Here is a 27,609-nt window from a genome sequence, read left to right as displayed (position 1 = left end):
TCAATATTCTCTCTCTTCCCTACACAAACAGTGATCTGTTTCCTTTAGATTGGATTCGTTTTCCCTAGAGTTTCATATAAATGGAATCATACAGTATGTACCCTTTTGTTACTGTTTTTTTTTTGTTCATCAGACAGTTTTTGAGATTCATCCGTGTCGTTGTGTGTATCAGTAGTTCATTCCTCTGTGTTGCTGAGTAGTGTTCCATTGTGTGGATTCACCACATTTCCTTTCTCTGGTTCATCTGTTGATGGTCATTTGGATTGTTTACCCTTTTAGCTGTTACAAATAATGCCACTGTGAACATTCCTGTACAAGTCTTTGTATGATTGTATGTTTTGTTTTGTTTTCCTGAGACAAGGTCTCGTTCTGTTGCCCTGGTTAGAGTGTGGTGGCACCATCATAGCTCACTGCAGTCTCCAACTCGTGGGTTCAAGTGATCCTCCCGCCCCTGCCTCCAAAGTAGCTGGGACTACAGGTGCACACCACCATGCCCAGCTACTTTTTCTATTTTTTGTATAGATGGGGTCTCCCTCTTGCTCAGGCTGGTCTTAAACTCCTGGCCTCAAGTGATCCTCCCTCCTTGGCTTCCCAAAGAGCTAGGATTACAGGCATGAGCCACGAAACCTGGCCATGATCATGTTTTTATTCCTCTTGGATAAATACCCAGTAGTAGAGTTGTTGATTTATGTGGTAAATACACATTTCTTTTTTTGTAAAGATATATGACTTTTTTCAGATTGATGCATTTTATGTGCATATTTCACTTAAAGAAATGCCACTCTATTATTCAAAGTGTTGTATCATTTTCCATTCCCATCAACAATGTATTTAGAATTCCAGTTGCTCCTCATGCTTGTCAGCACTTACACTGTTAGTCTTTTTAATTTTAACCATTCTCATGAGTGGGTGGGTTATTTCATTGGGATTTTAAATTGCCTTTTCCAGGCACAGTTTTAAGTGCTTTATTAACTTACTTCTTACAACAGCCTTATGGAGTACATACTATTATTATTCCCATTTTACATATGGGGAAACTAAGGCACAGAAAAACTAAGTAGCTTGCCCTAGGTCATGACACACCTGAGAAATGGCAGAGCCAGGGTTCAATCCAGGCACTTGGACTCTTAACCTCTCTGCTAACTAGCTTCCCAACAGTAAGCTCTTTGGCTCCACCATGGTTGATTCATTATAAGGAGGCACTGGAAACAGTCACCAGCCACCTGAGGAGAAGAAGTGTTGTGTAAAATAAAGGTTTGCAGCCTGAAGATGGGTGTCTGAAGAGCCACACACTAGGAAACAGAAGTGGCAGCTGCCAGCCCACAGTTGAGGGCTGGGCATGGATAAGGGCCAAGGGCCATTGGTCTCAGTCTCTGTCGTTCCCTGCTGGGCACTGCCAAAGGGCACCGTGGCAGCTCTGCCTTCAACAGACAGAGCAAGACCATCCCTCAGCCAGCCCCCTCCACTGTTTGTTCCTCTCAGCGCCTGGGGAAGGGCTCCATCTGCGTGGTAACTGTTACAAGAATCTGGGGTGTGTCTGCGGAAAGAGTATCCTCTTTGGAAACAGGTGGGGTACAAACTATAAATGAACACATGTGCTAATCCCAAAAGGGAATAGGGAATGTATTAGTCAGGGTTCTCCAGAGAGACAGAGCCAATAGGATATATAGAGACGATAGATAGATGAGAGGGCGTTTATTAGCAGAATTGGCTCATGTGATTATGGAGGCTGAGATGTCCCACGACAGGCTCTGTGAAAGCTGGAGACCCAGCGATGCTCATAGCATGGCTCAGTCCAAGTCTGAAAGCCTCAAAATGAGGGAACTCAATGGTGTAATTCTCAGTCTAAGGATGAAAGCTTGAGGCCCTGGAAGGAGGAGTCACTGGTGTAAGTCCTAGAGTCCAAAGGGCAGGGAGCCTGGAGTTCTGATGTCCAAGGGCAAGAGAAAAGAGTGTCCCAGCTCCAGGAGAGAGAGGGAGGAAATCTTTTTCTCTCTTTTTTGTTCTACTGGGGCCTCCAGCCAATTGGACAGTGCCTGACCACATACAGGGTGGATTTTCCCCACTCAGTCCACTGATTCACATGCCAATCTCACCTGAAAACACCCTCACAGATGTTGCGGCAATGTGTGCAGCTAGTGTTATAGCTCTTGACCGGGGAAAGAACCGAGTGGCACAGGAAGAGTCGGAGAACAGTCTTTATTCTTCCATAGCAGGCTCAGCACAGCTAGTGTTATAGCTCTCTTTGTGTCTTCCAATCTTCTGACCCTTCTGTCCCCCTTCCTTGTTCTCCTCTTGCTTTTATACCCTTGGTAGGGCTCAAAAAGCATCCAATCAACTACAAGCTTTAACATCCAATCAACATCGAGCTTTAACATCCAATCAACAACAAGCTTTAACATCCAATCAAAAACAGTGAGATTCAAAAATTACCCAATCAGGATCATGTCTAGGCGGTAGCACGTGGGCCCAGCCGCATTCTGGCAGGTGGCCCCGGGCGGCTCTATGCCTTGAGGCCCCAGGTGGCTCTCTTCGGGGAGGCCTGGCCCCAGCAGCGTGCCCTCCAACTGGCCACGCAGTACTGGCCCACGGAGATGTGGAGCGACAGGGAGGCGGCAAGCGGCTGCGTCCTCGCACCCAACATTTTCCGAATCACAGACACACCCAGAAGTAATGCTTCACCAGTTCTCTGACTATTCCTTAATCCAGTCAAGTTGACACTTCAAGTTAACCATCACAGGGACCAACCAAAGAAAACACACAACCCTACAACAATGTCAAATTCCCAATGTATCCACCTCTGAGTCTATAATATTCAAGGAATAGGACACAGCAGTGGCTCCTAGACTTTTGAATGTCAAAGACCAGTGAAGCTTTTAAAAAAATGTAACTGAAGGGAATGACATAAGTTTGGTAGCTTTTTACTTTGCTAAGTAAGGACATTAATAAAACAACCACCACTAACTGCTATCACTGTTATGTCATAAAAGAGAGGAGATTATTATAATAACTGCAAGGGTAGGAAAGACAATCTCAGAATAAGATATGGGCTTTTCAATAAAATACATTAGCTTTATGAAAAATTCACTACATTTTCCTGAATTTTTTTCTCACTAAAATTCTGTCACTGCCAGGCACTGGTTCCCAGAAGTTCATGGTCTGTAGAATTAGAAAGATAAATTCAACTCCCAATTCCATTACTATACCTGGTGCTTTACATGGAATTCTGGATGTCTATCCATTGCTGCGTAACAAATTACCCCAAAACATGCAATCATGGATTCTGTGAGTCAGAAGTTTGGACAGAACACAGAGGAATGGAGGAATGGCTTGTCTCTGCTGCAATATGTATTGATACTCAGCTGGAAAGACTCAGATGGCTCAGGGTGACTCTAATGACTGGGGTCTAGAATCATCCAGAAGCTTCTTCGCTCAACATCTAGTGCCTGGGATGGGGTGACTTGAAGTCTGGTCTCAGCTGGGACTATCAGTTGAGCAGCCATATGTGTCTTCTCCATATGCCTTGGGCTTCCTCATAGCAGGGTGGCCTCAGGGAAGTCACACTTCTTTTATGAGGCTGGTGGCTCGGTGCTCTAAGAATGAGCAGTACATAGGCAGAAACTATGTGGCCTTTGATGACCTGGCCTTGGGAGTCATATGGAGTCACTTCCTCTGTAAGTTATTGATTGAGCCAGTCACATCCTCACCCAGATCCAACAGAATGGGACATAGGTCCCACCTCCTGATGGGAGGAGTGTCAAGAACTTGTAGTCATTTTTAAAAACTGCTTCATTGATATTGTTGTCTCATATTTATTCTTCACAACAACACAAGGTTTGCATCATTATCCCCATTTTATAGATGAAGAAAATGAGCCTCATGAAGGCCAAGAAATTCACCCCAAGTTAGTAAAGTCCTGAGCTAAATATCTGCCCCCCTGCATTTTTCTGTGCTCATGGCCTCTCAACCCGGACCTTTAATCCAGCTACTGCATTCCCGCAGCCAGTAGATGAAGGAGCTATGGGTGCCTGACTCTGCTTAAAGAGAGGCCAGGGACCTGCCTCCCATTTGGCTGATCTATTCCCAGCCTCAGGCCCCCAGCTCTGTGGCTGCTCTTGGGCTCTCGCTGTGCCCTTTAGGCTCTGTGTTGGGTTTTGCCTATGTAAGTTTTAACCGTGTGTTTGCCTGCAAGGATCTCGCCCTTCTTGTCCCTCTGTCTTTTCTAAGACAGCCTGACTATACAGAGCCCCATCCGTAGCATGGACATTGATTGACCCACTTGGGTCTATGCTGGCCTGGCCTGTGGCCAGGGGCACATGGACAACCTGAAACATTCAAACACCATGACATATTTATGATAAGAGTTAGTGATGACAGCTGGGCCACTCCTCACTGAGGTCTCTGATGAGGTGGACTGGCCAGGCACCAAGAGCCCCACAGGGAAATACATTTATTCCTCAGTACTCTTCCTTGCAAGTGCCAGCAGTTCACCTTGTCCACAAAAAGGGTGCATGGTAGGGATACTTACATAATACGGGGAGGGCAGGGATGAAGCTGGAACCAGAACTCTGAAAGCAAGGATATAATGCCACTAACTCTTTCTTCCCTCCTCTTGTGTCTGTCTGTCAGCTTAAATTTTTCCTAATCCTGATGGTCTTCTTCCACGTAAAGAGGAAAAGGAGGGCAATAGCTTCTGAGCCATGCACCCTTCATCAGAGTGGAATTATTACCTTTCCCTGAATCCAGCTTGAAAAAGCTCAGGAAGGGCTTGTTTGAGTCAGTTACCCACCCTGGACCAATTTCCTGTGACCAAGGAGGGAATGTCAACCCAGACTTGATCTCTTGGCCCCTACCCTCCCATATCTGGGTCTTTCCCAGTGAGTCAGGCAGCCATCCTGTGCGGTATGTACATGAGTACAAGAGGACCAGAATCCACAGGCATCCGGAGGCAGGGACCATGAACCATGGCTTACAATATCAGGCTGCGCATTAAGAAAATGCAGACCATTTCTCAATTCATGCCAAAATCATCTTCCTGGTGTTCAGGGCTTCTGGACGCAACCTCTGAACAGTGTGAATGGTGTTAGTGGCCCCACGGCCATTGCCTACTAGGTCATGGCCACACCTTACATAGACCTCTTTTCTACTCCATCATTTCAGCAGGAGTCTGTTAATACAACGAGTCCCACAGTATGTTTGGGATGGTATAGAAGCTCTATCTACTACTGGCTGCTTTGAGACGTTCCCACTTTCCAACTCCCTAAGCAGAGACTCCAAAATCCCTGCCCACTGAGCTCCAAAGTACCAAGAAACTTGCTGCCCGCAATCACAAGGCTGGTCTGTGAGCAGTTGTTTCGCTGCTATGGCTGCTTTATTCTCCCAGCTCTGAACCAAGGGCGGCCCTATGGAGCATGGTGCTGAAGACGCCCCAGTCTCCTGAGCTCAGTTGGGTCCAGAGAGGCCCTGGTAGAACCAGCGGACAAAGACTACTACTGGCTCTGAGGGCACCAAGGGCACACTCAGTAGGAAAGGATTGAGCTCTTTAAATGCTGAATCAGGATACTGAGAAGATGAGATGTGGGTCAAGCAGTCCAGGTAAATTTCAGAGATATCTCAGCCAGGGAGAGGGATCAAGGTTAAGCTTGTTCCTCCTTTCCTTTCTTTACCATACTCCTGAGATTGTCCCTATCATCAATGCCTTGGTGTGGGTTTTTCTAGGTGTAGCTAGAAACCCAATGAGTACCAGAGCATATGGTTTGAAGCCTGTATTTTTCAGTTCCGACTTTGACACCACTTCCTTTCCATTATATCTTTCTTGTATTCCTTTCTTCATTGTCCTTTCTTTCTTCCTGTAGGCTCACCCACACTATCTATTTTCTCTTCCTCTCCTTTCCTTCTTCCCTCCCAACCTCCCTCCTTTTCTTCCTTCTGAAGCTGCCAATAGCCCCTAAAGACATTACTTTGTCCTAACAGGTTCTCTGAACTTGGAGGTGAGAATTGGCAGATGGGATGAGGTTATTTGAAGTAAGATGTCAGAATTGTCATTGGATGGGGAAGTTGGCAGGAGCTAAGCCCTGTGGTTGAAAAGCTCAAGGCTGCAGTGCACTATGATCACACCTGTGAATAGCCAACGTACTCTAGCCTGGGCAACAAAGTGAGACCCCATCTTTAAAAAGAAATAAGAAAAGTGGCAAGAAATAAGAAGAGGCAATTCCTAAAAGAAGAAACAAAAATTGTCAATTAACAGATGAAATTCAACCTCACTGAATGTAGTAGGGAATGCAAATTAAATACAATAAAACATTTAGGGGCATATTCAGGTTTTCTGAAGCCTGAAATATACAGCATTTGAGACCTAAGTCTCCAAAAATGTGACTTTAAAATTAAATATGAATGTGAATTTTTTTGGAATAAGAAATCACAACAAATTACAAATTTTAAAAAGCCAAAAAGTATCACAAAAGTTACTAAAGCCAGTAAAAATAACATTATGTTTTTATTAATTATCTAACATTCCTTTACAATATTTTTTCCTACATTGTCTAGATGCATACTCTTTCATCATTTCCAAATTTCTTCACTTTTGTATTACCATTTTCTGTGGAGAGGATAGAAATAGAATTCAGTAATTATTCTAGTATGGTTGATTGAAATATGTTTCTTAGAGTTGGGATGCATAAAACATGACTCCACACATAGACTCACTTGCTTTTGTGACACTGCTACAGGTTTGCACTATATAAACTTGGGAATTTTGATATGCTCTATTATATATCATGCTTATCAAAAAAGTAATACATAGTTATAGTGCATTTATAATGGTCTACACTACATTATTGAGTATATTCCTGGAGGAAGAGAACTGTTTTGACTAGGCATGGATGAGAACTGAATTCTCCACTTACAATTTTCCTCAAGTGATGGCTGGAAGAAGAGACATAGACTAGATTCTGGCTCTATACATTTCAAACCATGTTTCTCTTCCACTCTCCAAACAGTTCCAGGGCCAAGGCTGCAAGACACGATCATAATGCGATACAATCCGTAGCTCTGCAGCTTGGTGTCGTGAAGCTGGGTGAGTTGGCACAGTAAACAGTGGGAATATTTTGGGAGCCATTGATTCCCTAGGGAGCAGCTATAGCTTAAATAGACACGGAAGTCACTGCAGCTCCATAAATATGTCCCACCAAACTCTAACTAAATGTATTTCCAATTCAGTTTCATCTTAGCCAACTTCCAAAACTGCCTTCAGACACTTGGATAACAGCATAAGGAGAAATGTGATTGAGAGTTACAAAAAAAACTACCTTAACAGATTTTAATTAAAATCTTTTTTTTTTGCACATCTTATAAAGACATATAATCATGTTAACAAATTGGTAGGATCATTCCCAGGGTCTTAATTAGATGCCCTAAAACTTAAGCTTTACTTTCATGGTAAACCACCTCTGGGTCTAGCTTTACGTTATTTATGTTGAATTTCCACATTAATGTCAATGTTTAAAGCAAAAAATTGTACATGGTAAAACATAATGTATGTGGCCCATAATGGCTTAACACAATGAGTTTTTCACCAAGCTATAGATCGGCTCAGTTTATATTTTTTGTTCATTTCTAGTCAAAGCATAGGAAATGCTCACGATCATGTCGTACAAGAAACATGGATGTGTGAACACTAGAGTCACACACAGGGTGGCATTGCTCACACTGAGAGAGCCCCACAGGAACTGAGATCCACTGAGGAAACCGCAGAGCCATGTCTGCCATATCGTCAGTACGGGGCACCTTCTCATGAAGTTGTGGAGCGAAAGGACAGGCAGAATCCCCCGCACCATAGGCCATTTACCTCTCTCCCCTTAGAGTTTAATTCAAGTAAGTTATTGATTGTATTGTGAAACCTTACTATGCCATATATAACTCACACAATTTTCAAAACTTGGAAAAACCTTTCTTGAAACTTTTTTTGGAATGTAATGTAGCACTACACATCAAAAGCCCCCAAAATGTGCATACCCCCTAAAAATTCAATTTCTAGGAATGTATCCTAACAAAGTCATTATGGATAGATTAAAATATGTAGCTAAGAATGTGTTTGTTGCTAGGTTATTTTTTAATCAGTAAAAATTGGAAATAATCTCTATGTCCAATGATAGGGCATTCGTTAAATGGATTATGATATATTTACACAATGGAATACAACACATAGGTTAAAACGGCAATGTAAAGAAATGTGGGCTGGGCGTGGTGGCTCACGCCTGTAATCCTAGCACTCTGGGAGGCCGAGGCACACAGATTGCTCAAGGTCAGGAGTTTGACATCAGCCTGAGCAAGACCCCGTCTCTACTAAAAATAGAAAGAAATTAATTGGACAACTAAAAATATATATACAAAAAATTAGCCAGGCATGGTGGCACATGCCTGTAGTCCCAGCTACTTGGGGGGGCTGAGGCAGTAGGATCGCTTGAGCCCAGGAGATTGAGGTTGCTGTGAGCGAGGCTGATGCCATGGCACTCACTCTAGCCTGGGCAACACAGTGAGACTCTGTCTCAAAATAAATAAATAAATAAATAAATAAATGTGGAAGATAAATAAATAAATAAATAAATGTGGAAGAGCTACTTGAAGAAAAAAATTCAAGTCCTATGAAGAACATAAAAGCAAATCTGAATAAGTGAAAATGAATACTCTGCTGTTGGGTAAGAAGCCAAATATTGTAATGATGACAATTCTCAGGAAATTAATCTACAAACTTAATCTCACTTCAATTAAAAATGACAATCAGAATTTTTTGAAATGAGATAATATGACTCTAAAGATTAGGAAAGTTTAAATGACAGGAATAACAAGAAAAATTCTGAAAGCAAGTGAAGAGACTATCCCTACTAAATAGTGAAATATATTATAAAAAGCTACAGTAATGAACTAAATAGTGAAATATATTATAAAAGGCTATGGTAATGAAAACTGCTTGGTAATGACTCATGAGTGGATGTATGAACAGAATAGAGTTCAGGAATAGGCCTTGACATATAAAGGAACATATGATAGAGATGGCCTTTCAAATTAAGGGAGAAAACCTTGCATTATTCAGTAAATGGTGTTAGGACAGCCCACTAACTCATACACTGAAATTAATTCCAGAGAGACTATAACATAAAAGGTATGAAATTAAAATTAAAATCACAAAGGCAGAAAAAAATTAAAAATATTTAATTTTAGTGTAGGAGAGACCTATATAAGCAAAATACAAACCTTACAAGGCATAAAATATACACAAATAGGACACATAAAATTTTGAACACTTTGTAAAGAAAAAATACCATGAATAATGTCTGAAGAAAAAATGACAACCTGGGAAAAACATTTTGATGTGGATGGCAGACAAAGGGCTAATTTTTCAATATATAAAAATTTGAAAATAAATCAATAAGAAAAAGGCCAATAAAAATATGGCTATCTACAACTGCAGAGCTTTACATACTGTGTCATACAAAAATATTTTTTCTAAAATTTTTACTTGGCTTTACATATGTATAATTTACATATAACAAAACCTGCCAATGCTAAATGTAAAGTTTGATGAGTTTTAACAAATGTTTTTGGTTGATAACTACCACCACAATTAGGATATAGAATTTTTTCCATCACCCAAAAAAGTTCTCTCTTGTCCTTTTGCAATCAATCGCCTTCCCACACCCCTGACATCTGGAAACCACAGATCCCCTTTTGGTTACTATGGTTTTGTCGGTTCTAGAATTTCATATAAATGAAATCACCTATGTTGTTTCAAGCATAGGTAGTTCCTTTTTATTGCTGAGTAGTATTCCATTGTATGGATACACCATAATTTGTTTATCCATTCACCAGTTGATGAACATTTGGTTTCTTTCCAGTTTGGGGCCATTATGAATAAAGCTGCTATAGACAATATCTAAAGAGTGGAATTTCTAAGTCATACGTGAGTATACATTTCATTGTAAAAGAAGCTGTCAGACCATTTTCTAAGGTTCTAAGGTTGGAGAATGGGGAGAATCATTTGCCAATAAAAAATAGAGAGTTCTTCCCAGAAGAAAAAGGAAGAGTTTTAGGCTAAAAAAAAGTCCATTTTTTTTGGACATATGGAAAACCATTTTTCCAAAGCAGTTGTACCATTTAACATTCCCACCAGCAGTATATGAGAATTTCAGTTACTTCACATCCTTGCCAGAACACAGTATGATTAGTCTTTTTAATTTTAGCTATTCTTATAGGTATGCAATGATATCTTATTGTAATTTCAATTTGCATTTCCCTAATGATTAATAATGTTGAACATCTTTTCATATACTTTTTGTTTTGCCATGTGTATTTTTTCTTTGGTGAAATGTTTTTCAAATATTATATAATTTAGGGTCCTTGTCTTCTTATTACATTATTTCTGTCATTTCTTGATCTGTTTCTAATGATTGATTTTTCATCTACCTATGAGTCATGTTCTTTGCATGCCTGATAATCACTGTTCACATGCTGTGCATTGTGAATTTTACCTTATTGGGTGTTGAATTTTGTTCTTGTTTTTTTTTAAAGAATGTTGGACTTTTTCCCCCCTAAGTACAGTTAAGTTACTTGATATCAGTTTGATCCTTTGGAAGCTTGTTTTTAAGTTTTGTTAAGGCAGTTCCAGATCAGTATGTATATATTTATTTAGTTAGTTATTTTAGATGGAGTCTCACTCCACTGCCTGGGCTAGAGTGCCGTGGCATCAGCCTAGCTCACAGCAACCTCAAACTCCTGGGCTCATGCAATCCTCCTGCCTCAGCCTCCCGAGTAGCTGGGACTACAGGCATGTGTCACCATGCCTGGCTAATTTTTTCTATATATTTTTAGTGGACCAATAATTTCTTTCTACTTTTAGTAGAGACAGAGTCTCACTCTTGCTCAGGCTGGTCTGGAACTCCTGACCTTGAGTGATCTGCCCGCCTTGGTCTCCCAGAGTGCTAGGATTACAGGCATGAGCCACTGCGCTGGGCCCAGATCAGTATTTATTTTAGGGCTAATTAGCTCCCCTACTAAGATGATACCCTTCTAAGGACTCTATCCAATGCTTTGTGCCTAAGAGGTCTCTGTTTTAGCTAGTATGAAGACTACTCCCAGCCCTGTTAAGCTCCAGCAGTTGTTTGGCATACTGCTTTCTAGTTCTTCCCCAGGCCTCATGGAATTTCCCCAATGCATGCTCACGACAGTATTCAGCTAACAACCTGAGGTGACTGCTGTGCGGACCTCTGCAGCTCTCTCTAATCACCTCCCTCCTCTCATACTCTGCTTCACACATTCTTGCCACTCTGTCTTTCCCACTCTGTCTGAACTCTGATCTCCGCTCCTGTATTTTGTGAAATTCCTGGGCTCTGCTTGGATTCTCCATCCCTGCAGTGATGCCTGGAAATGATCCTGAGACAATAAGCTAGAACTAAGGTAAGGCTCACCTCATTTGCTTCTCTTCTTAGTTACCACCACCCTGTGTTGTCTGTTGTCCAATGCTTGAAAACGGTTGTTTCATACATTTTTTCCTGTTTTTCTAGTTATTTACAATGGGAGGATGATTCCTATGGATTCGTGCTTTAGGATTGTTGTTTAGGGTTAATGATTAGGATTAATGTTTCCTGGATGACGAGGAAGTCTCTTTTTCCTATTTTTGATATAAAAAATCCTAAGGAAGAACTTTGGCCCCACTTATGAACCAATCAAGATAGTGAGGACATATGAGAAAATCAATTTCTAAGGTTGGAGTATAGGGTGACTCATTCCCCAATAAACAACGTAGAGCTCTTCCCAGAAGAAAGGGGAAGGGCGCAGAGCAAAAACAGGTAAGAAGCATCTGCTATAGAAGCAGTTCATTTGAAAAAGAACTTTAAGTGGAACAACTGATACGAGTTGTAAGAGTTCCGTTGTCTAGAAGGCTGAGCCCATTCCTCAGCTCCATGTTTTCCAGGGTCAAGGACAAATAGGAGAAAGTCCAAGATGAAGCAATACAATGTTAGTAACAGTTCCACTGAAAGAGATAGAATGCAGTTAAAAAATAGACCTTCAGCTGGGCACGGTGGCTCATGCCTATAATCCCAGCACTTTGGAAGGCTGAGGTGGGAGGATCACTTGAGGCCAGGAGTTTAAGACATTCTGGGTGACATAATGAGACCCCATCTCTACGAAAAAATTTAAAAATTATTGGGGTGTGGTGGTAACATACCTAACTACTCAGGAGGCTGAGGCAAGAGTCCTGGAGTCCAGGAGTTTGAGGTTGCAGTGAACTATGATTGTTCCACTGCACTCTAGCCTGGGCAACAGAGTGAGACCCCATCTCTTAAAAAAAAAAAGAAAGAAAGAAAGCAATTTTCTTTTCTCTCTCTTCTTTCCCCTCATCTGCCTATCTAAGCCTGCTCTGTGAACAAGATTTTCCCCAACCCTTGTGTGAAATCTAGGGTTGTTCTCACTAGTTTTCTAATCCTCTTAGATAACAAAAAGACCTCCAGATATTTTAACCCCACGAATAGTTTCATTTGGTAATTAAAATGCCCAGTTCTGTGCAATAGTCAAACCTGAGGATTCCATTTGTAGGTAAAGTTTACCCACACCAGGCATGCTTCAGGAGGGAAACAGCACATGGTCATCTCCTTTATTTTCCCACTAAGAGGATATCTGTGTTGTGTTTTGTTTTGTTTTGTTTTGTTTTGTTTTGTTTTGTTTTGTTTTTGAGACAGAGTCTCACTCTGTTGCCTGGGCTAGAGTGCCATGGCATCAGCCTAGCTCACAGCAACCTCAAATTCCTGGGCTCAGGCGATCCTCCTGCCTCAGCCTCCCAAGTAGCTGGGACTACAGGCATGCGCCACCATGCCCAGCTAATTTTTTCTATATATATTTTTAGTTGGTCAATTAATTTCTATTTATAGTAGAGACGGGGTCTAGCTCTTGCTCAGGCAGGTCTCAAACTCCTGACCTTGAACGATCCCCTCTCCCCCCCCCACCCCTTGGCCTCGGCCTCCCAGAGTGCTGGGATTACAGGCGTGAGCCACCACTCCCGGCCAAGAGGATCTCTTTGAAGCACAATATCCATCCCCTCCACCTGCAAGATGGCTAACAGCAGTTTCTGACCTCTTGTGGGGTGTTGGGTAGGCAAGGATGGAGAGGAGGGAAGGTCTGAGGAAGGTCCTACTTGCTTGGTACTGTTCTGGTCTAGCTCTGGTGTTCTCTTTGCCTAGTAAGTATTCCAAGCTTTTTCCTGAGGGTCACTGTTTTAACCACATTACCTTGAGTGAGGTATGGGGTGGCCAGACACAGATCAAGAGAGAGAGACTGGAAAGAGTTTTATCATTTTGTGCACCCACAGTTTTCTGAGGAAAGCCTAGAAGGCTACACACGGCAGCTCAGGAGAAACACTGGGGTTAGTTACAGGCAGAGGGAAGCACCTTCGTTGTGGTTTCCAAGGGGAGGAAAGGGTCAGGTAGGGCAGGCAGAGGTAGGATTGGCTAATTTGAATAATTTCAGTGGGCTCTGGGGCCCAAGAGCGGTCTTTGGTTGTCTGGTACCCATCCCTGGGTTGATTAGGGTGGGCGGATAGTGGCCTGGAGTGCCCGAGAAAGGAACTGGTTGGAGGTGCAGGGTTAATAGACTGCTCAAGAAGGGAAACTGAACAGCTTCCAGGCAAGGCCTCAAAACTGGGTCAAGGCAGCAATAAAAACCACTATTACTGATATTTTATGGGTTCTTTGGAGACCCTTAATCATAGAGGATGTCTCGTTTGCAGTCCCTTTGTTGTCAGCAAAATCTTCTGCCTGTAGCAGGTACACACTCACACTCATTCTGCCACATCTGAAGGTAGTAAGCTCTCTCCTGTGCCTCTCACATCTGGCACTGAATTATACATGACACGAGTATCAGCAAAGGAGGGCAGGGCGCTCAGAGAGCACCGCAGGGACCTAAGCTATTGGAGGGTAGGGAGAACAGCAGAGAGCCAAGGAGTAGAGGACAAAGGGTTTCCGGTGTTAACAGAAAATGTGCTCTGCAGGGCTGCCATTCGGGTGACCAGAGCGAGGCACTCAGCGAGGGCCCAAAATTTAAGGGGCACCATGAAATTCAGTAATCAAGATAAATATTTAATGCAGAATTAAAAAAAATATATACAAATGTTCACAGTGGGTGCACAATTTCCCTTTTGCCTAAGACTCCAATATGGCTCAGCAAGGCACTGGTGTGCAATAGAAGCTTCTAGCTCTCGTCCTGGCCAGGTTGAACCCGGGACAGCCCCCAGGGAATGACCTTAGGGGGAAGTAGCCCTTCACCTAAGCCTTGAAGAAGGAGTTGAATCAAACCAAAGCAGGATGATGAGGCGCGGAATTGTGGACAGGGAAGAAGAATCGGCAGATATTTAAGTCCAAAATGCCAGGCGCGAGAAGAGCTAAAGGCATATTGGGGCAATGGTGGTGGGGAGGCGCTTGTAGGCAGGGACCAGATCATTTAAGGACTCTAGAATTGTGAGCCGGGAGACAGGCGCCCAGGTTTGTTTCTTACGGAGATAATGCCCCGCGGTCTAAATTGAAGAGGTCAGGTCTGAACACAGGTAAGTCCTTAATGAGGCCAGCGCATTGTCTGAACGCGGGATGACAGAACCCCATCTATTCAGGTGCAGACAGATTCCCAAGTCCAGGTCGCGACCTCAGTTTGCCCCCTGTAACACTGAGGGTGGGGCGGCAGCGGGATTCTGCCCCGCCAGCTGGGCCACCGCACGACTCCCTTGGCTGGGCGGGTGCGCCAGGGCGCGCGGAGGACCTGCCCGAATGCAGCCGGGGGCCGGGGCGAGCGGGGCGGGGCGGGCCGCGCGGGTGCCCTGACCGGCTCGCCGCCCAATCGCCGCGGGCCCGCCGAGCCCCGGGGGGCTGGGGCCGCCGCCGCCGCCGGAACGTGCCGCGGCTGCGCCGACGCGCGAACGCAGGGCAGGGCGGCGGGCGCGCTCAGTCTGGCGGCGGCGGCCGTGCGCGGACTGACGTGCCGGGAGCCCCGCAGCCGCCCGCGCCGCCCGCAGCCCAGCCGCGCCGCGCCGCCCGGGCCGCGCCCGCCCGCCCGCCATGGTGTCATGGATCATCTCCAGGCTGGTGGTGTAAGTGGCCTTCTTCCCCGCGTCCCTCCTTCCCCTCCTTCCCCGCCCCCGGCCCCGGGGCTGCGCGCGCCCCTGCAGCGCCCGGCCCCAGTCGCTCGGGCTATTAATAATACCCGGGGGCCGCTAAATTTAGCAGGTACAGTAGCTGCCGAGGACGCCAGTGAACCGGCGGGCGGCGCAGGACGCGGCTGCTGCCCGGAGCGCCGCGGGTGCGGGCGGCAGCTAGTGGGGAGCTGGGCCGGGGCGCGGGGGACCGGCGGGCGGGGCGCCGAGGGCTGGGACGCACGAGGGCTCCGCCCGGGGCTGTGCCTCGCCGCGCCCGGCTGCTTTGTTCCCTCGGGTCGGTCGTATTCGCAGAGGCCCCGAATGGGTGCGACACGGGGACACGCGTCTCTCTGCTTGGGGAAAAATGTGGGGTCGCCTGTCGCCGCGCCCTGCCGCCAAGCTTTTGTCAGGTGAAAATGACAGCCCGGGCGCTGCCTGGAGGAGTCAGCGCGGAGACGGGCGGAGAGATAGAGGCGGGCTCCCAATTGGGTTGAAAAAATTACTCCTTTTTAAGGTGTTTCAAATCGACAGCGGCAAAGGCAGGTGGGAAGTAGGAGGACGTATATGAATCTTGGAGTTGATGTTTAGCGTCCCCCTGGTCTGATTCCTTTTGCAGGGGTTTGAGAGACAGGGGCAGGCGTCTCCAGGAATGCACAGGTAAATTTCCAAGTGACAGATAGCCACTAGGATGGTGGCCGTGACACCTCCCAGGCCTTGCGGGAGAGCGCAGAGTCATCTGGGGTGAGGTCTGTCTGAAGTCATTGGAGGTTGTTCTAGGGGGCATTTTTCGTTTTCAAGCCCAAGGACCCATAGACATTTGAAGAGCTTCCCTCACGGATTTATTCTCCTTTGGAGATAGACAGGGCTGTTCCAGTCCCTGTTCTTCCCTAACCATCCTGGGCACCTGCTCAGGGGAGCTGGGGCTGAAATGGGTGTGGGGTGGGGGGCACTTCAGGTTTTTCCTTTGTTTGAGAAAGAGGGGCTCCCATTGAATGTGCGTGATCACTCCCCATGTTTTGAAACTCCTCCCATCTCCTTCCCTTCTTTACTGATTTTCAAAGAAGCAGTCAGGGGCAGCCTTTTGAAGTCATCTCAGCATTGTCTCCTGGCCACCATTCTGGGCTTTCCTCCCAAAGCCAGTGTCTGCACCTCTCAGGCCCCAAGTCATTCCATGAAGCCCTCTCTACAGCTGTCGCTGAGTGCTGGGGGCTTGCGCTGTACCTTGGGGTGGCATGTTAAATATTTAGAAGATTTCTGACAGCAGAGCTGTCATGAATAATACAGGGAAGAGGCTGACAAGCCTTGCCTAAAGCTTGTCTTGCCTTCAGGGTGGTATTTTCTCTCCTTAAGTAGCCTGTGATCTTCGAAATTGCCAGTGGCTTCTGGGGAGCCCTCAGGGTGGGGCAGGAGAGTTTAATTGGCTTCACTGGCACTCTCCATAGGCCCTACTGGGCTGGTCCTGGGTCACGTGTCCATCTTTAGTTTTATTGTAATAGCAGCTCCCTTCCCGTTTCTACACCAGGCAGCTGATGTGGGTGGATAGGAGGGCCATATATTTTGGAGGGGTCTTGTCTTAGGGACTTGCTATTTCTTTCTAAAACAATCACACTTCCCAGAACTGAGACTTCAGAGGACTTAAATGACATGAGAATTGCTCCTTAGGTCAGCCTGGCCCAAGGGAGAGTTGGTGAGTTTTGGGGTGGTTATTCCCACCGTCCACTCCAGCAGATTAGGGATACCACCTATTCTCCCTCCCTAATTCCTTATAGAAACCGGACATGAGTGTATTTATTATGAATTATTAATACAATTTTTAAGCAATATCTGTTCCATGTAAATTATATTTGTTCATCATAGGAAAATTAGAAAATATAGATGGACTGAAAATCATCCACACTACTATCACAAAGAGATAACTAGTGATGATTTTGGTGGGTATATTCTTCAAAGAATTTTCCCCTATGCTCCCATTGTAAATATAGATGCACATATATTTACAATTCAAGGAAATTTTTGATTCAGCCCAATATTCCACATAGCTAGAGGAACTTCTTAACAAGGGGTAGGAATACGGTGTTTGGAGTCATAAAACCCATGGTTCAAATCCTAGTTCTGTCTCTTACCAACACATCCCAGTTCAGATTACAACAGATCCTAGTTCACAAGCTACTTAACCTCATGTTGCTATTATAAAGATTTCAATGACCAAGCACCACGGAAGGCACTAAATCAGTGATGATTCCCTCTTATGTCCTTTTTAAGTACCCTATGAGAGGATATAAGAACTGTGCAATGGCCGGACGCAGTGGCTCACGCCTGTAATCCTAGCACTCTGGGAGGCCGAGGTGGGCGGATTGCTCGAGGTCAGGAGTTCAAAACCAGCCTCAGCAAGAGCGAGACCCCGTCTTTACTATAAATAGAAAGAAATTAATTGGCCAACTAATATATATAGAAAAAAATTAGCTGGGCATGGTGGTGCATGCCTGTAGTCCCAGCTACTTGGGAGGCTAAGGCAGTAGGATCGTTTGAGCCTAGGAGTTTGAGGTTGCTGTGAGCTAGGCTGACGCCACGGAACTCACTCTAGCCTGAACAACAGAGTGAGACTCTGTCTCAAAAAAACAAACAAACAAACAAACAAAACTGTGCAAGAGTCTATCAGACTTAATCTACTCCTGGGGTTTTCAAACTGGGTTCCTTGAGGGCCACCCAGTGGGTGGGCTCTGGGCTTCCCAGCTCTGATTCAGCACAAGCAGCTCCTCTTTTGTATATTAGGGTCCTAGATAAAATATAATTTGGAAAAATATATAGGCTTTACTGCTAGTAAAAACCACTGATCTAGTCCTCCCTCTCATCTATAAAACTGCAGAGGGCATGTGCCTTGCCCAAGGACACAAGATGAGCTGGTGAAGAAAACAGGCTCTGGATTTTTAGTCCAATGCCCTTTGCCCCTTCACTCAACCTTGACAGTGGCATGTGCCTGTAAACCCAGTCTCAGCTATTTGCTACTAGGGAGGCTGAGGTGGGGAGGATTGCTTGAGCCCAGGAGTTTGAGGCTGCAGTGAGCAATGATAGTGCCATTGCACTCCAGTCGGGCAACAGAGACATTGTCTCAAAACAAAACAATAAAATAGAATTAAGGAAGAGATACTCTGCAACAGCAAGTTGGCCTTGTTAGAATCTAGTTGATATCTTCATGGGGTGTGGGGGCTCACACATGGGGTGTGGGGGCATGACTTGCCTGCTTGCCTCCTTTTGTTTTCTTCACAGGCAAATCAAGGCGTAGACATGAATGAATTTCAAACTGGGGAGAGTATGTTCATGTGCACCCTGTTGGAGGGGGGACACAGAGGTTGCTCTCTGACTTCTTAGGAGAATATGGCAGTTTTTGAAGCATTATTCTAAGGAGCAGGTGTTGCCTCATTGTCCCTGGACATAATTTTGGCCAAGGCCAAGAATGATGGCTAAATATATCCAGAGCTTTCTACCCATTTTGGCATTAATAGACAAAAACCTCAATTCACTGCATGGGGAAAAGAAAGTCCTACTTCAACAACAATTTCTGAATAACTGATGGCTATGCAGAATACATTTTATTTCTACATTGTACATTTTTTTTAAAAAAAAATGTTAGTATTTAAAAAGCACAGTGTGGTGATCAAGACAGAATCTTAGTTTGATGGCTGAATATCTGGCTAAGTCCCAGCACTGGGATTTGGAGCATGACGTCTGTTCTGGGTCAGGGATGTAGAAGTAGATGAGACTGGAAGGAATGTGGATTGTCCTCAAGATGTTCCCCAACTGTAGCAAAACACAGGGAAAGGAAAAAAAGAAAGACAAGACCATAAATTCTTAAACATAAGCTAACCTTTCTTTGGGTCCTGCTTTTAAAATGTGGAATGCAGGAAAATGATCAGTTAATAGAGGGTTCACATTGGCTGAGGATTTATTTCCTGGCACTGTGCTGTGGTACGCTATAGGCACCGGGTACATGTTTCAGATGAATTGTGAGAGGAAAGCTGTTGAACTGGAAATCAAACTGGTCTGACCCACTGGTCTGCCCCAGCACTGGTCTGACCCACTGTCCGAGTCCTAAGGACAACTCCCATCCACCTACCCCCGACCCCGGGGCCCGCTCCCTGTCTGAGAGAAAGAGGTGTTGGCTATCATCACCTTGGAGGTCCTAAGAGCTCCCCTTCCTTCCCCAGCTGGCCTGCATGCACCACATTTATTTGTAAGCAGGAGGAGTATCCTCAAGGAAGTGAAAAATACCAGTTTAGATGTCACTGCTGCTGAGTTGCCATGTTTCTTTGTTTACTAATCCCGCCTGCCTGCTGGGAAGTAGCTTTTGTACACTCCTCCCTGCTGTGTCTTATTTGAGGTTAGTTGACAAGTGAGGGTCTCACCTGGTTATTACTGGGTCAGTCGGCCTCTTCCTTTTAAAGCAAGCTATTTTTGGAGGGTGTGCTACGTGGGGGGAGGAGGAGCCCTGGGAAGAGTGAGGGAAGGGGAGTCGGGCCCTCTTTAGCCAACCATTCAGGCAGCTGTTTTGTATTGTGTATGTGTGGTTTGCATGTGTGTGTGTGTGTGTGTGTGTGTGTGTGTGTGTGTGTTTCCAAGGGAGAGAGGCTGGGGGAAGGGGAGAACTTGGCCATGCAGTAGCCATAGCATGTGGCATCTTTGGAATTTCACTGCCAAGGATGAGTCACACACATGCCCAACTGGTTACCAGGATTCTTAGTTTGTGGGAGTTTTTCCCAGGACCAACAAGAGCTAAGGGGGTTCGATTCTGGGCAGTAAGGATGCTTTCATTCCACTTCTGGACCTTGGGAAGGCCCTGAGGAATTGGAAGATGGATAGTTATATACATATTGTTTGTTCTGAATTTTTAGATCTCATCTGTCTTCAGGTAGAAGCACATCTTTTTCCCTTTGGGTTTTTTAAGTTGCACCCAGGGGCTTTCCTGGGAATAGAGAGTAAAAAGAAATATAGCTAAAGGACCAGATATTTGGCACAAAGTAGGGGTGTGGGAAGGAATCTCGATAAATATTAATAATCTGCTATACTTCAAGCATGCCTGGGTACCTAGACCAGAGATGGCATGGCAAGTGAGTTTCATCTCTTATGATTGACTCAAAGCTACCTGGGACAGTGTCTTGAGGAGGAGCATGAAGCTGGATTGGGCTCAGTGGGGAAGGAATTCCAAAAGGGATTGATTCATGCAAGGAAGGTGGCAACAGGGGCACACGTTGGTTCAGTATTTGCTCTCCCAGAGTTAGCCCGTTCCTGATCAGAAGAGGTCTGCCCCACTGTCAGATTTACTAAGTTAGTCACCATAAAGTAAAGCATTGGTTACTTGAGTTAACAACCCCTCCTGACATCGCCCCGCCCCAGGCCTTTTCAGTCACCTGGCAGTTCTAGGACAAAAGTGCCTCTGGTTGTCAGTGTAAGGAGCTGTCCAGCCTAGTGGCTCTCTTGCCCCACCTCTCCCTTTTCTTGGACCGATCATGCATATACCATATTTTCCCTTTTCCTTTCATCAATTGCAGCTCACTTAAATTCTGCCTCATGCATTCTCACATCCTTTCTACCTCCTTGTAGGGGATTAGGGATGGTACGTTGGACTGCAAAACAAGTTTCCCATTCCCTTCTGGTGCCATACTCCATCCTGCCTCCTTCCAGCCAGCCATGCGAGTGGGCATGTGACCCAAGCCTAGATTTGCATTTCCCTGGGCACAGACATCAGTCCAGAGGTGGGCATGTGACCCAAACTGAGCCACCAGCTCCTTCCCTAGGGTTTCTTGATTTGGAGCTGAGGGAGAATAGCTTTGCCCATGGGGCCCAGAGTTGGAAAGATGTGAAGTTGGGGCTGCTGGTGGCTAAACACCCTGGCACTTGGAGAATACAACAAAGCCAAGATAGAGACCAGACATAGGCCAAGAGAAAGAGGCTGGCACAAGGAGTCTTGGTTCTCGTTACTCAGGCCCCAGTTCCTACAGCTACTTCTTTGATACCATGAGCTGTCCCATATCCTAGAATGAAAACTTTAAATGGTGCTTATAGTAATGAAATATCTGTCGAGGTGGTTAGGATGTTCTGGGATGTGCTGCAGCAACGACTCCCAGATTCCAGTGGCTTGAGACGATGGAGGTATATTTCTTGCTTTGTGCTGCCTGTTCACTGTGGGTTGGCAGGGGCACTCTGCTCATCACAGTTACTCAGACCCAGGCTGACTGAGTCACCTTTGTCTTAGGGTGGCATCATGTCGATGCCAGACATCAGGATTCACTGTGGTAGGGGGAGGAAAATGGAGTCCCACATGGGCTCTTAAGTACCTCCACCTGGAAGTGACAGCGTGCCATTTCTGCTGACATTTCATTGGCCACATCTGAGTTTAAGTGGATGGCGACTTACACTCCTACCAGGAACAGCCCTAATGACCACCATACATGTTGCAAGAATGACTCCTAACCAGCCTTGTAAACCTAGAGATGTCTTTGGTATAAGATGGGATTTTTTTTTTTCCTTTTGCCACTGGACTCTCCCAGTCCTAACATACTACTCTTTCACCTCTTTATACTAGAAAGTAATCTCTTTTATTCCCCTTTTATTCCCTTTATTCTGTTTGTGAGCCAAAAAAAATTAGGTCTTAAGTTTGAGGAGAAACTAGTGATGATAAAGGCTAAAGCTTTGGAAGGTGCCCTCTGATTTCCATTATGTTCTCCATATGTGTCCCCACGCATCTCCCACCATCAAGCCTCCCTTAGGTCTCCTAACTGAAGAAAGATTTCTGTCCTCTGGGTCTCCAGAATGGCATTGCCACTTTGTACTTGTGCTATGGTGGTTTGTTGACCTCCCTTTAAGGACCCGGTCTGCTTCTCTGTCTCTCTCATAGATCCTCATTCGCAGTAGGTGCCCAATGAGTGCATGTTAGATAGTGAATGAGTTAGGACCTCACTCCTCAGAGTGTGGTCTACGCACCAGCAGCCTCAGCATTGCTGGAGTAGTCAGGAATGCAGAATCCCTGGCCCTGCCCAGGACCTGGTGAATCTGTAATTTAACAAGATTCACATAAAGCTCGTGCTGAGTCAGGAGACAGGGTACCATGATCTCCCCTGTGAAACGAAAAGAAACGGACTTGCCTGAGTTTCCCATTATTTGCTGTAGACCTGGGATTTGATCCCAAATCATCCATTTGTGCTAGACCGTGGTTCATGCTTTCTGGTTCTGAGAGGCCTTAACCCTAACTTTTTATGAGTTCTGAATGGCGTGATTGGACTCCAGCAACCCAGTCCCCAACTGAGAACCTTTCACAGATGGGCTTCCTAATTATTCCCAGTGTGGAGTTTAGTGTTGTCACAACTGGGGTTTAGACTGCCTAGGCAATGCCTGTCAGACAGAATATTGGGCGGAATGGGCCGTGCTACTCCACCGAGGGTGGAAGACAACCTGCCTGGAGAAAGGCCGGCGGACACATCCGGCTGGTGCTGGGGACTCACGGTGGATTTCATATGAGACTTTTTCTCATGAGCACATGAGGCTGAGAATCACAAGTCCACATGTGTCCCTCCTGAGGGAGTCACCGAATCCAGCAGGGTCTGTGCACACTTTAGGCCAGACCCTGTGTGCGGTGGAACCCACTTTATCAGCAAGTCCTCTGCCTTCAAAACTCTCCGTCCAATCACAACTCCCACCTCCACTGCCGCCACCCTGCTGCAACCCCAAACTACTCTCACCTGTTTCGTCTCAAAGCCCTCCTAACAGTTTTCCCTGCCCCTACTCCTGTCACTCCAATAATTTGTTTAAAATGTAAGATAGGCCATCTCTTTCCCCTGCTGTTTAAACAGTGTCCCATTCCAAGAAGAATAAAACTCAAGCTCCTTACCATGGTCAACAAGACTCAACAAGGTCTGGCCCCTGCCCACACTCTGATCTCACCTTGTACTGCTCTCCCCTTTCTTACTGTTCCTGGAAGGTGCCACACTTGTCCCACCAGTGGCCTTTGCACGCGCTGTTTCCTCTGCCCACAACACACTCCCCCAGACCGTCCATGCCCTTCCCCCCTTTCTATTTAGGTCTCTCTGCTCACATGTCACCCCTTCAGGAGGGGCCTTTTCTGCCCACCTTCTCCAAAATCTACCCCTCCTGTCACTCTCTATCCCCATATCACTCCCTGTAATGACCCTTTTAATTCATTTGTCTACTGGTTCATATATACCCACTAGGATTTGACTTCCATGACTTTTGAGACTTTATCTCATTCACAGCTATTTCCCCCATGCCTAGAGCAGTTCTAAGCGCATAGTAGATGTTTGGGAAATGTCTGTTAAAAGAATAATGACTTAGTATTCTCTTTAGGGTTAGAAGATCAAGTTTTTAAACCTCAGTTTTATAGAAACTTGATTTTTGACGGTGGCAAGTAATTTAACCTCTCTAAACCTTGATTTTTTTCATGTATAAAATGAAAGCTTTGATTTCTGTTTCTGGAAATATAGAAAACTAAATGGTCTGAAAATCCTCCCTTAATAAAATTGAATTTTAAAAATTTTGGGTAAAATATAACAGCAATCCGATCTCCTTAAAAGTATAGCTGAGCTTTTAAATAAGGAAGGAAATTTGCCAGGAGATAGAGAGGGAATCATTTAGAAAGGGTGTCCTATACCTATACCAGGCTAGTCCTATACCAGCTGCATGACAGACTACATGGAAATTTAGCTTAAAACACAGCCATTCTGTTACTCTTGGTGGATCTGGCAGAAATTATTCCAGTTTCTCTAAGAATCTTCAATACGTATCATATAGAATTAGCTCTTAAAACCATTAATTCACACTTTAAAATTACAAAATACATAAGGAAACAACCCTGGTAGCAAACACCATAAGCAATAGGATTAGCTCTCCAATAATAAATACATAAATAAATAACCTATATATATTAATAATATATATTAATATTATTTATATGATAGAACTACCAATTAAGGACCCTGGAATAAGTCTGTCTTGTCTTGTCTTTTCTTTTTCTTTCTCTTTTCTTTTCTTTTTTCTTTTCTTTTCTTTCTTTCGACAGAGTCTTGCTCTGTTGCCCTGTGTAGAGTTCAGGGGTGTCATCATAGCTCACTGCAGCCTCAAACTCCAGGGCTCAAGCAATCCTCCTGCCTCAGCCTCCCAAGTAGCTGGGACTATAGGTCCACACCACGATACCTAGCTAATTTTTCTGTTTTTAGTAGAGATAGAATCTTGCTCTTGCTCAGACTAGTCTTCAACTCCTGAGCTCGAAGAATTCTCCGGCCTCGGCCTCCCAAAGTGCTGCAATTTTACTCTTTTCTCATTTTAAAAAGACTTATTCTGACTGGGTATGGTGGCTCACCCCTGTAATCTTAGCACTCTGGGAGACCGAGGTAGGAGAGTCACTTGAGGCAAGGAGTTTGAGACCAGTCTGGCCAAAATAGTGAGACTGAGTGTATAAAAAAATATTTCAAAACTTAGGTGGGCATGGTAACATGTGCCTATATAATCCTGCTTATTCTTGAGGCTGAGGCAAGAGGACCACTTGAGCCCAGGAGTTCAAAGTTAAAGTGAGCTATCATCTTGCCACTGTACTCCAGCCTGAGCAACAGAGCAAGACCCTGTCTTTAAATAAATAAATAAAATGAAAAAAGAAATAAATAATTGAAAATATAACAACAGGCAGGGGACAGGCCCATTGAAAAAGAAGCACTTCTGAGGAGGAAAAATAAAGTATTGAAATGAAAAACCCAGGGGATAGGTTAAAATGGTGAAAGATTGAACACCAAGAAGGTGGTGCTTCTCACATTGCACCACAGAGATTGAAGGAACCTTAGTGATTTCATGCTCTTGTTTGACAGACAAGGAGGAAGGGGATCAGCAGAATTAGATGATTCATCAAGATCACTAACCTGGTTGGCTAGGCCAAGGCTTAAGGCCAGGTCTGCGCGCTATGGAAATGTTTTAATGTGGCAAATATAGAAGGTTTGTTTTGTATAGTTAGAGGATTAGACTAGGACCAGAGGGTGGCCAGAAGACAAATTGTGGGCTTGATAGAAAGAAAAGGTTTCCAGTAATTGGCACTGACAGTGCCCTGGGCTGCCTTTTGAGGCACTGAGCTCCTGGCTTCCAACCCTAAAATTTTGTGTTTTTAATCTTTTCCTCATAGTGGTAGAGAAAGAGAGAGAAGAGTTTATTGAAAAGATTTTCTTTTTTGGTGGTTAGGATTTCCATCCTTACTCAGGATTGATTGATTCTTTGCTTCATTGATTTATTCATTGATTCATTGCCCATTTTTTAACCATTTGCTGCATGCCAGGCACTACGCTGGGCCCCAGGGATATAAAGATGAATGACTGTTGAGGAGGTCACATAGCTGGTCAGTGGGAAGTGTCCCTCTTCACTGGCCAGTGCTATTTACACTGGGTGGACTTTCATGGGTGTGTGTGAATGACTTGTCTGGCTCTGGTTGGAAATTGTAGGGAAGAGCCCTTTCAGCAGGGGAAGTAAGTGGTGCATCTGATATATGAAGGGACTAAACCATACTGTGTCTCCCTACATGGGGGACACTGTGGCATCCAACATTGGGAGAGAGGAGAAGGCAGAGGAGAAGGTATGCTAAGTGGAAAATCATCTGAGACAGAGTTGAGTGAGGTTGAGCCTCTTTATCCACTGTATTAGTCTACTATTGGTGTAACAGATAACCACCAATTTAGTAGCTTAAAACAACAGAAATATATTCTCTTGCTGTTCTGGAGGTCAGAAGTCTGAAATGAATCTTATGGGGCTAAAATCAAGGTGTTGGCAGGGCCGGTTCTTTCTGGAAGTTCCAGGGGAGACTCCATTCCTTGCTTCTTCCAACTTCTGGTGGCTATTGGCATTCCTTGACTCGTGACTGGCTATAGGCATTCATTGATTTGGGTCTGCATCACTCCAGTCTCTGCTTCCATGATCACATTGCCTTTTCTTGTGTCCTCATATCTCCCTCTTTCTTCCTTTTAGGCCCCTTGTGATTATATTTAATCAAAAATTAAATAGGGCCCACTTAAATAATCCAGGATAATATCCCCATCTCAAAATCTTTGGTTTAATCACATCTGCAAAGTCCTTTTTGCCTTATAAGGTAACATTCACAGGTTCTAGAAATTAGGACCTGGATATCTTTGGGGGCCATTACTCAGCCTACCACACTCATGGTAGCTGTTCTCACTGCCACTAAGATGAGGTGTGTTCATTTAAGAACAGCCTAAGGTAAGGGAAACACAGAAGGAAACACTTTGGTGTTCTAACATCTTATTTGGTCTCCATTTCTGGGCTGTCTTTGATTTGTAAAAAGTAATTATTGAGTCAATAAAGAAGACTGTTTATAAATAAAAAATGGTTAGGGGATAATGGATAATGATACAATGAATACTCATTCACTCATCACCCAGTTTAAGAACTAGAACATTACTTGCATTGTATGCATATACCACAATTTACTTATCCATTGAACTTTTTATCCACATTTGGGTTGTTTCTGGATTTTTCTTTTTTCCCTTATGCTCTCCCTTGGAAAGAGTGCTGTAGTGAACATTTTTGTATATGTTTTTTCCAGTGCACCTGTGCATGGATTTCTTTAGGACTGGTGTGGCTGAGGCAGAAGGTATCTGCATCTTTCACTTAACCAAATAATATAAATTAAGCCCATAGATGAGTGGATCTGTGTTTGGGCTTTTTTTTTCAGTACCACTGATCAGTGTGCCTGACCCTGGACCAGTACCACACTATCTTAGTTACCATAGCTTCATAAAAATTCTTGATATCTGGCCTGGCAAGTGCCCCACTGTTTTTTCTTCCTAAATTGTTCTCCAAATGGTTTTCCTTCAGCAGGGGCTATGATTTCATTTGCACTGAATCTTTACCATCACTTGATATTGTCACACTGTAGAATTTTTGCCAGTCTGGTGGCTACAAAGTGGAATCTCATTATGGTTTTAATTTGCGTTTCCCTGAATACTAATGAGACTGAGCATCTTTTCATATGTTTATCAACCATTCATGTTCTCTCTTCTGTGAAGTGCCTGTTCGAGTCTTGCCAGTTTTTTCTTGTCTTTATCTTACTGATTTGTAGGAATTCTTCAAATCTTCTGGATGCTACTCTGTCATTTGTGTGTTACAAATGTCTTCTCCCAGTCTGTGGTTTATTTTTTCATTTTCTTTATGGTGTATTTTGATGAACAAGTTTTTAATATTTTTGTAATAGAGGTATCCACTTTTTTCAGTGATAGTTTGTGCTTTTTGTGCCCTGGGAATACTTTCCCTCTCTGAAATTATGAAAGTATTTTTCTATATTGCTCCCAGCAGTTTTATAGTTTTGCTACATGAATTTAATTTCTTAATCCATTTGAATTTATTTTTGTATATGATATGAAACAGCAGCCCCCAATTTT

The 27,609-nt window shown here is 44.4% G+C and overlaps 1 protein-coding gene across 3 annotated transcripts in view; it reads left to right on the top strand.

The window, feature by feature from the left end:
- The first annotated feature begins 14,983 nt into the window (after positions 1 to 14,983).
- The window catches only part of REEP1 (receptor accessory protein 1), a 114,124-nt gene continuing 101,498 nt past the window's right edge, over positions 14,984 to 27,609 (top strand). For all 3 annotated transcript variants that reach the window (XM_076000952.1, XM_076000950.1, XM_076000951.1), the window contains exon 1: positions 14,984 to 15,127. In XM_076000952.1, coding sequence (XP_075857067.1) covers positions 15,096 to 15,127 — 32 coding nt within the window. In that variant the 5' untranslated portion in view covers positions 14,984 to 15,095. The remainder of the gene's footprint in view (positions 15,128 to 27,609) is intronic.

This window comes from Microcebus murinus, chromosome 3, assembly GCF_040939455.1.
Source record: "Microcebus murinus isolate Inina chromosome 3, M.murinus_Inina_mat1.0, whole genome shotgun sequence".
NCBI classification, from domain to species: Eukaryota; Metazoa; Chordata; class Mammalia; order Primates; family Cheirogaleidae; genus Microcebus; species Microcebus murinus.
Note: the sequence above shows the minus strand (reverse complement) of the source record. Positions and strands in the feature narration are given on the sequence as shown.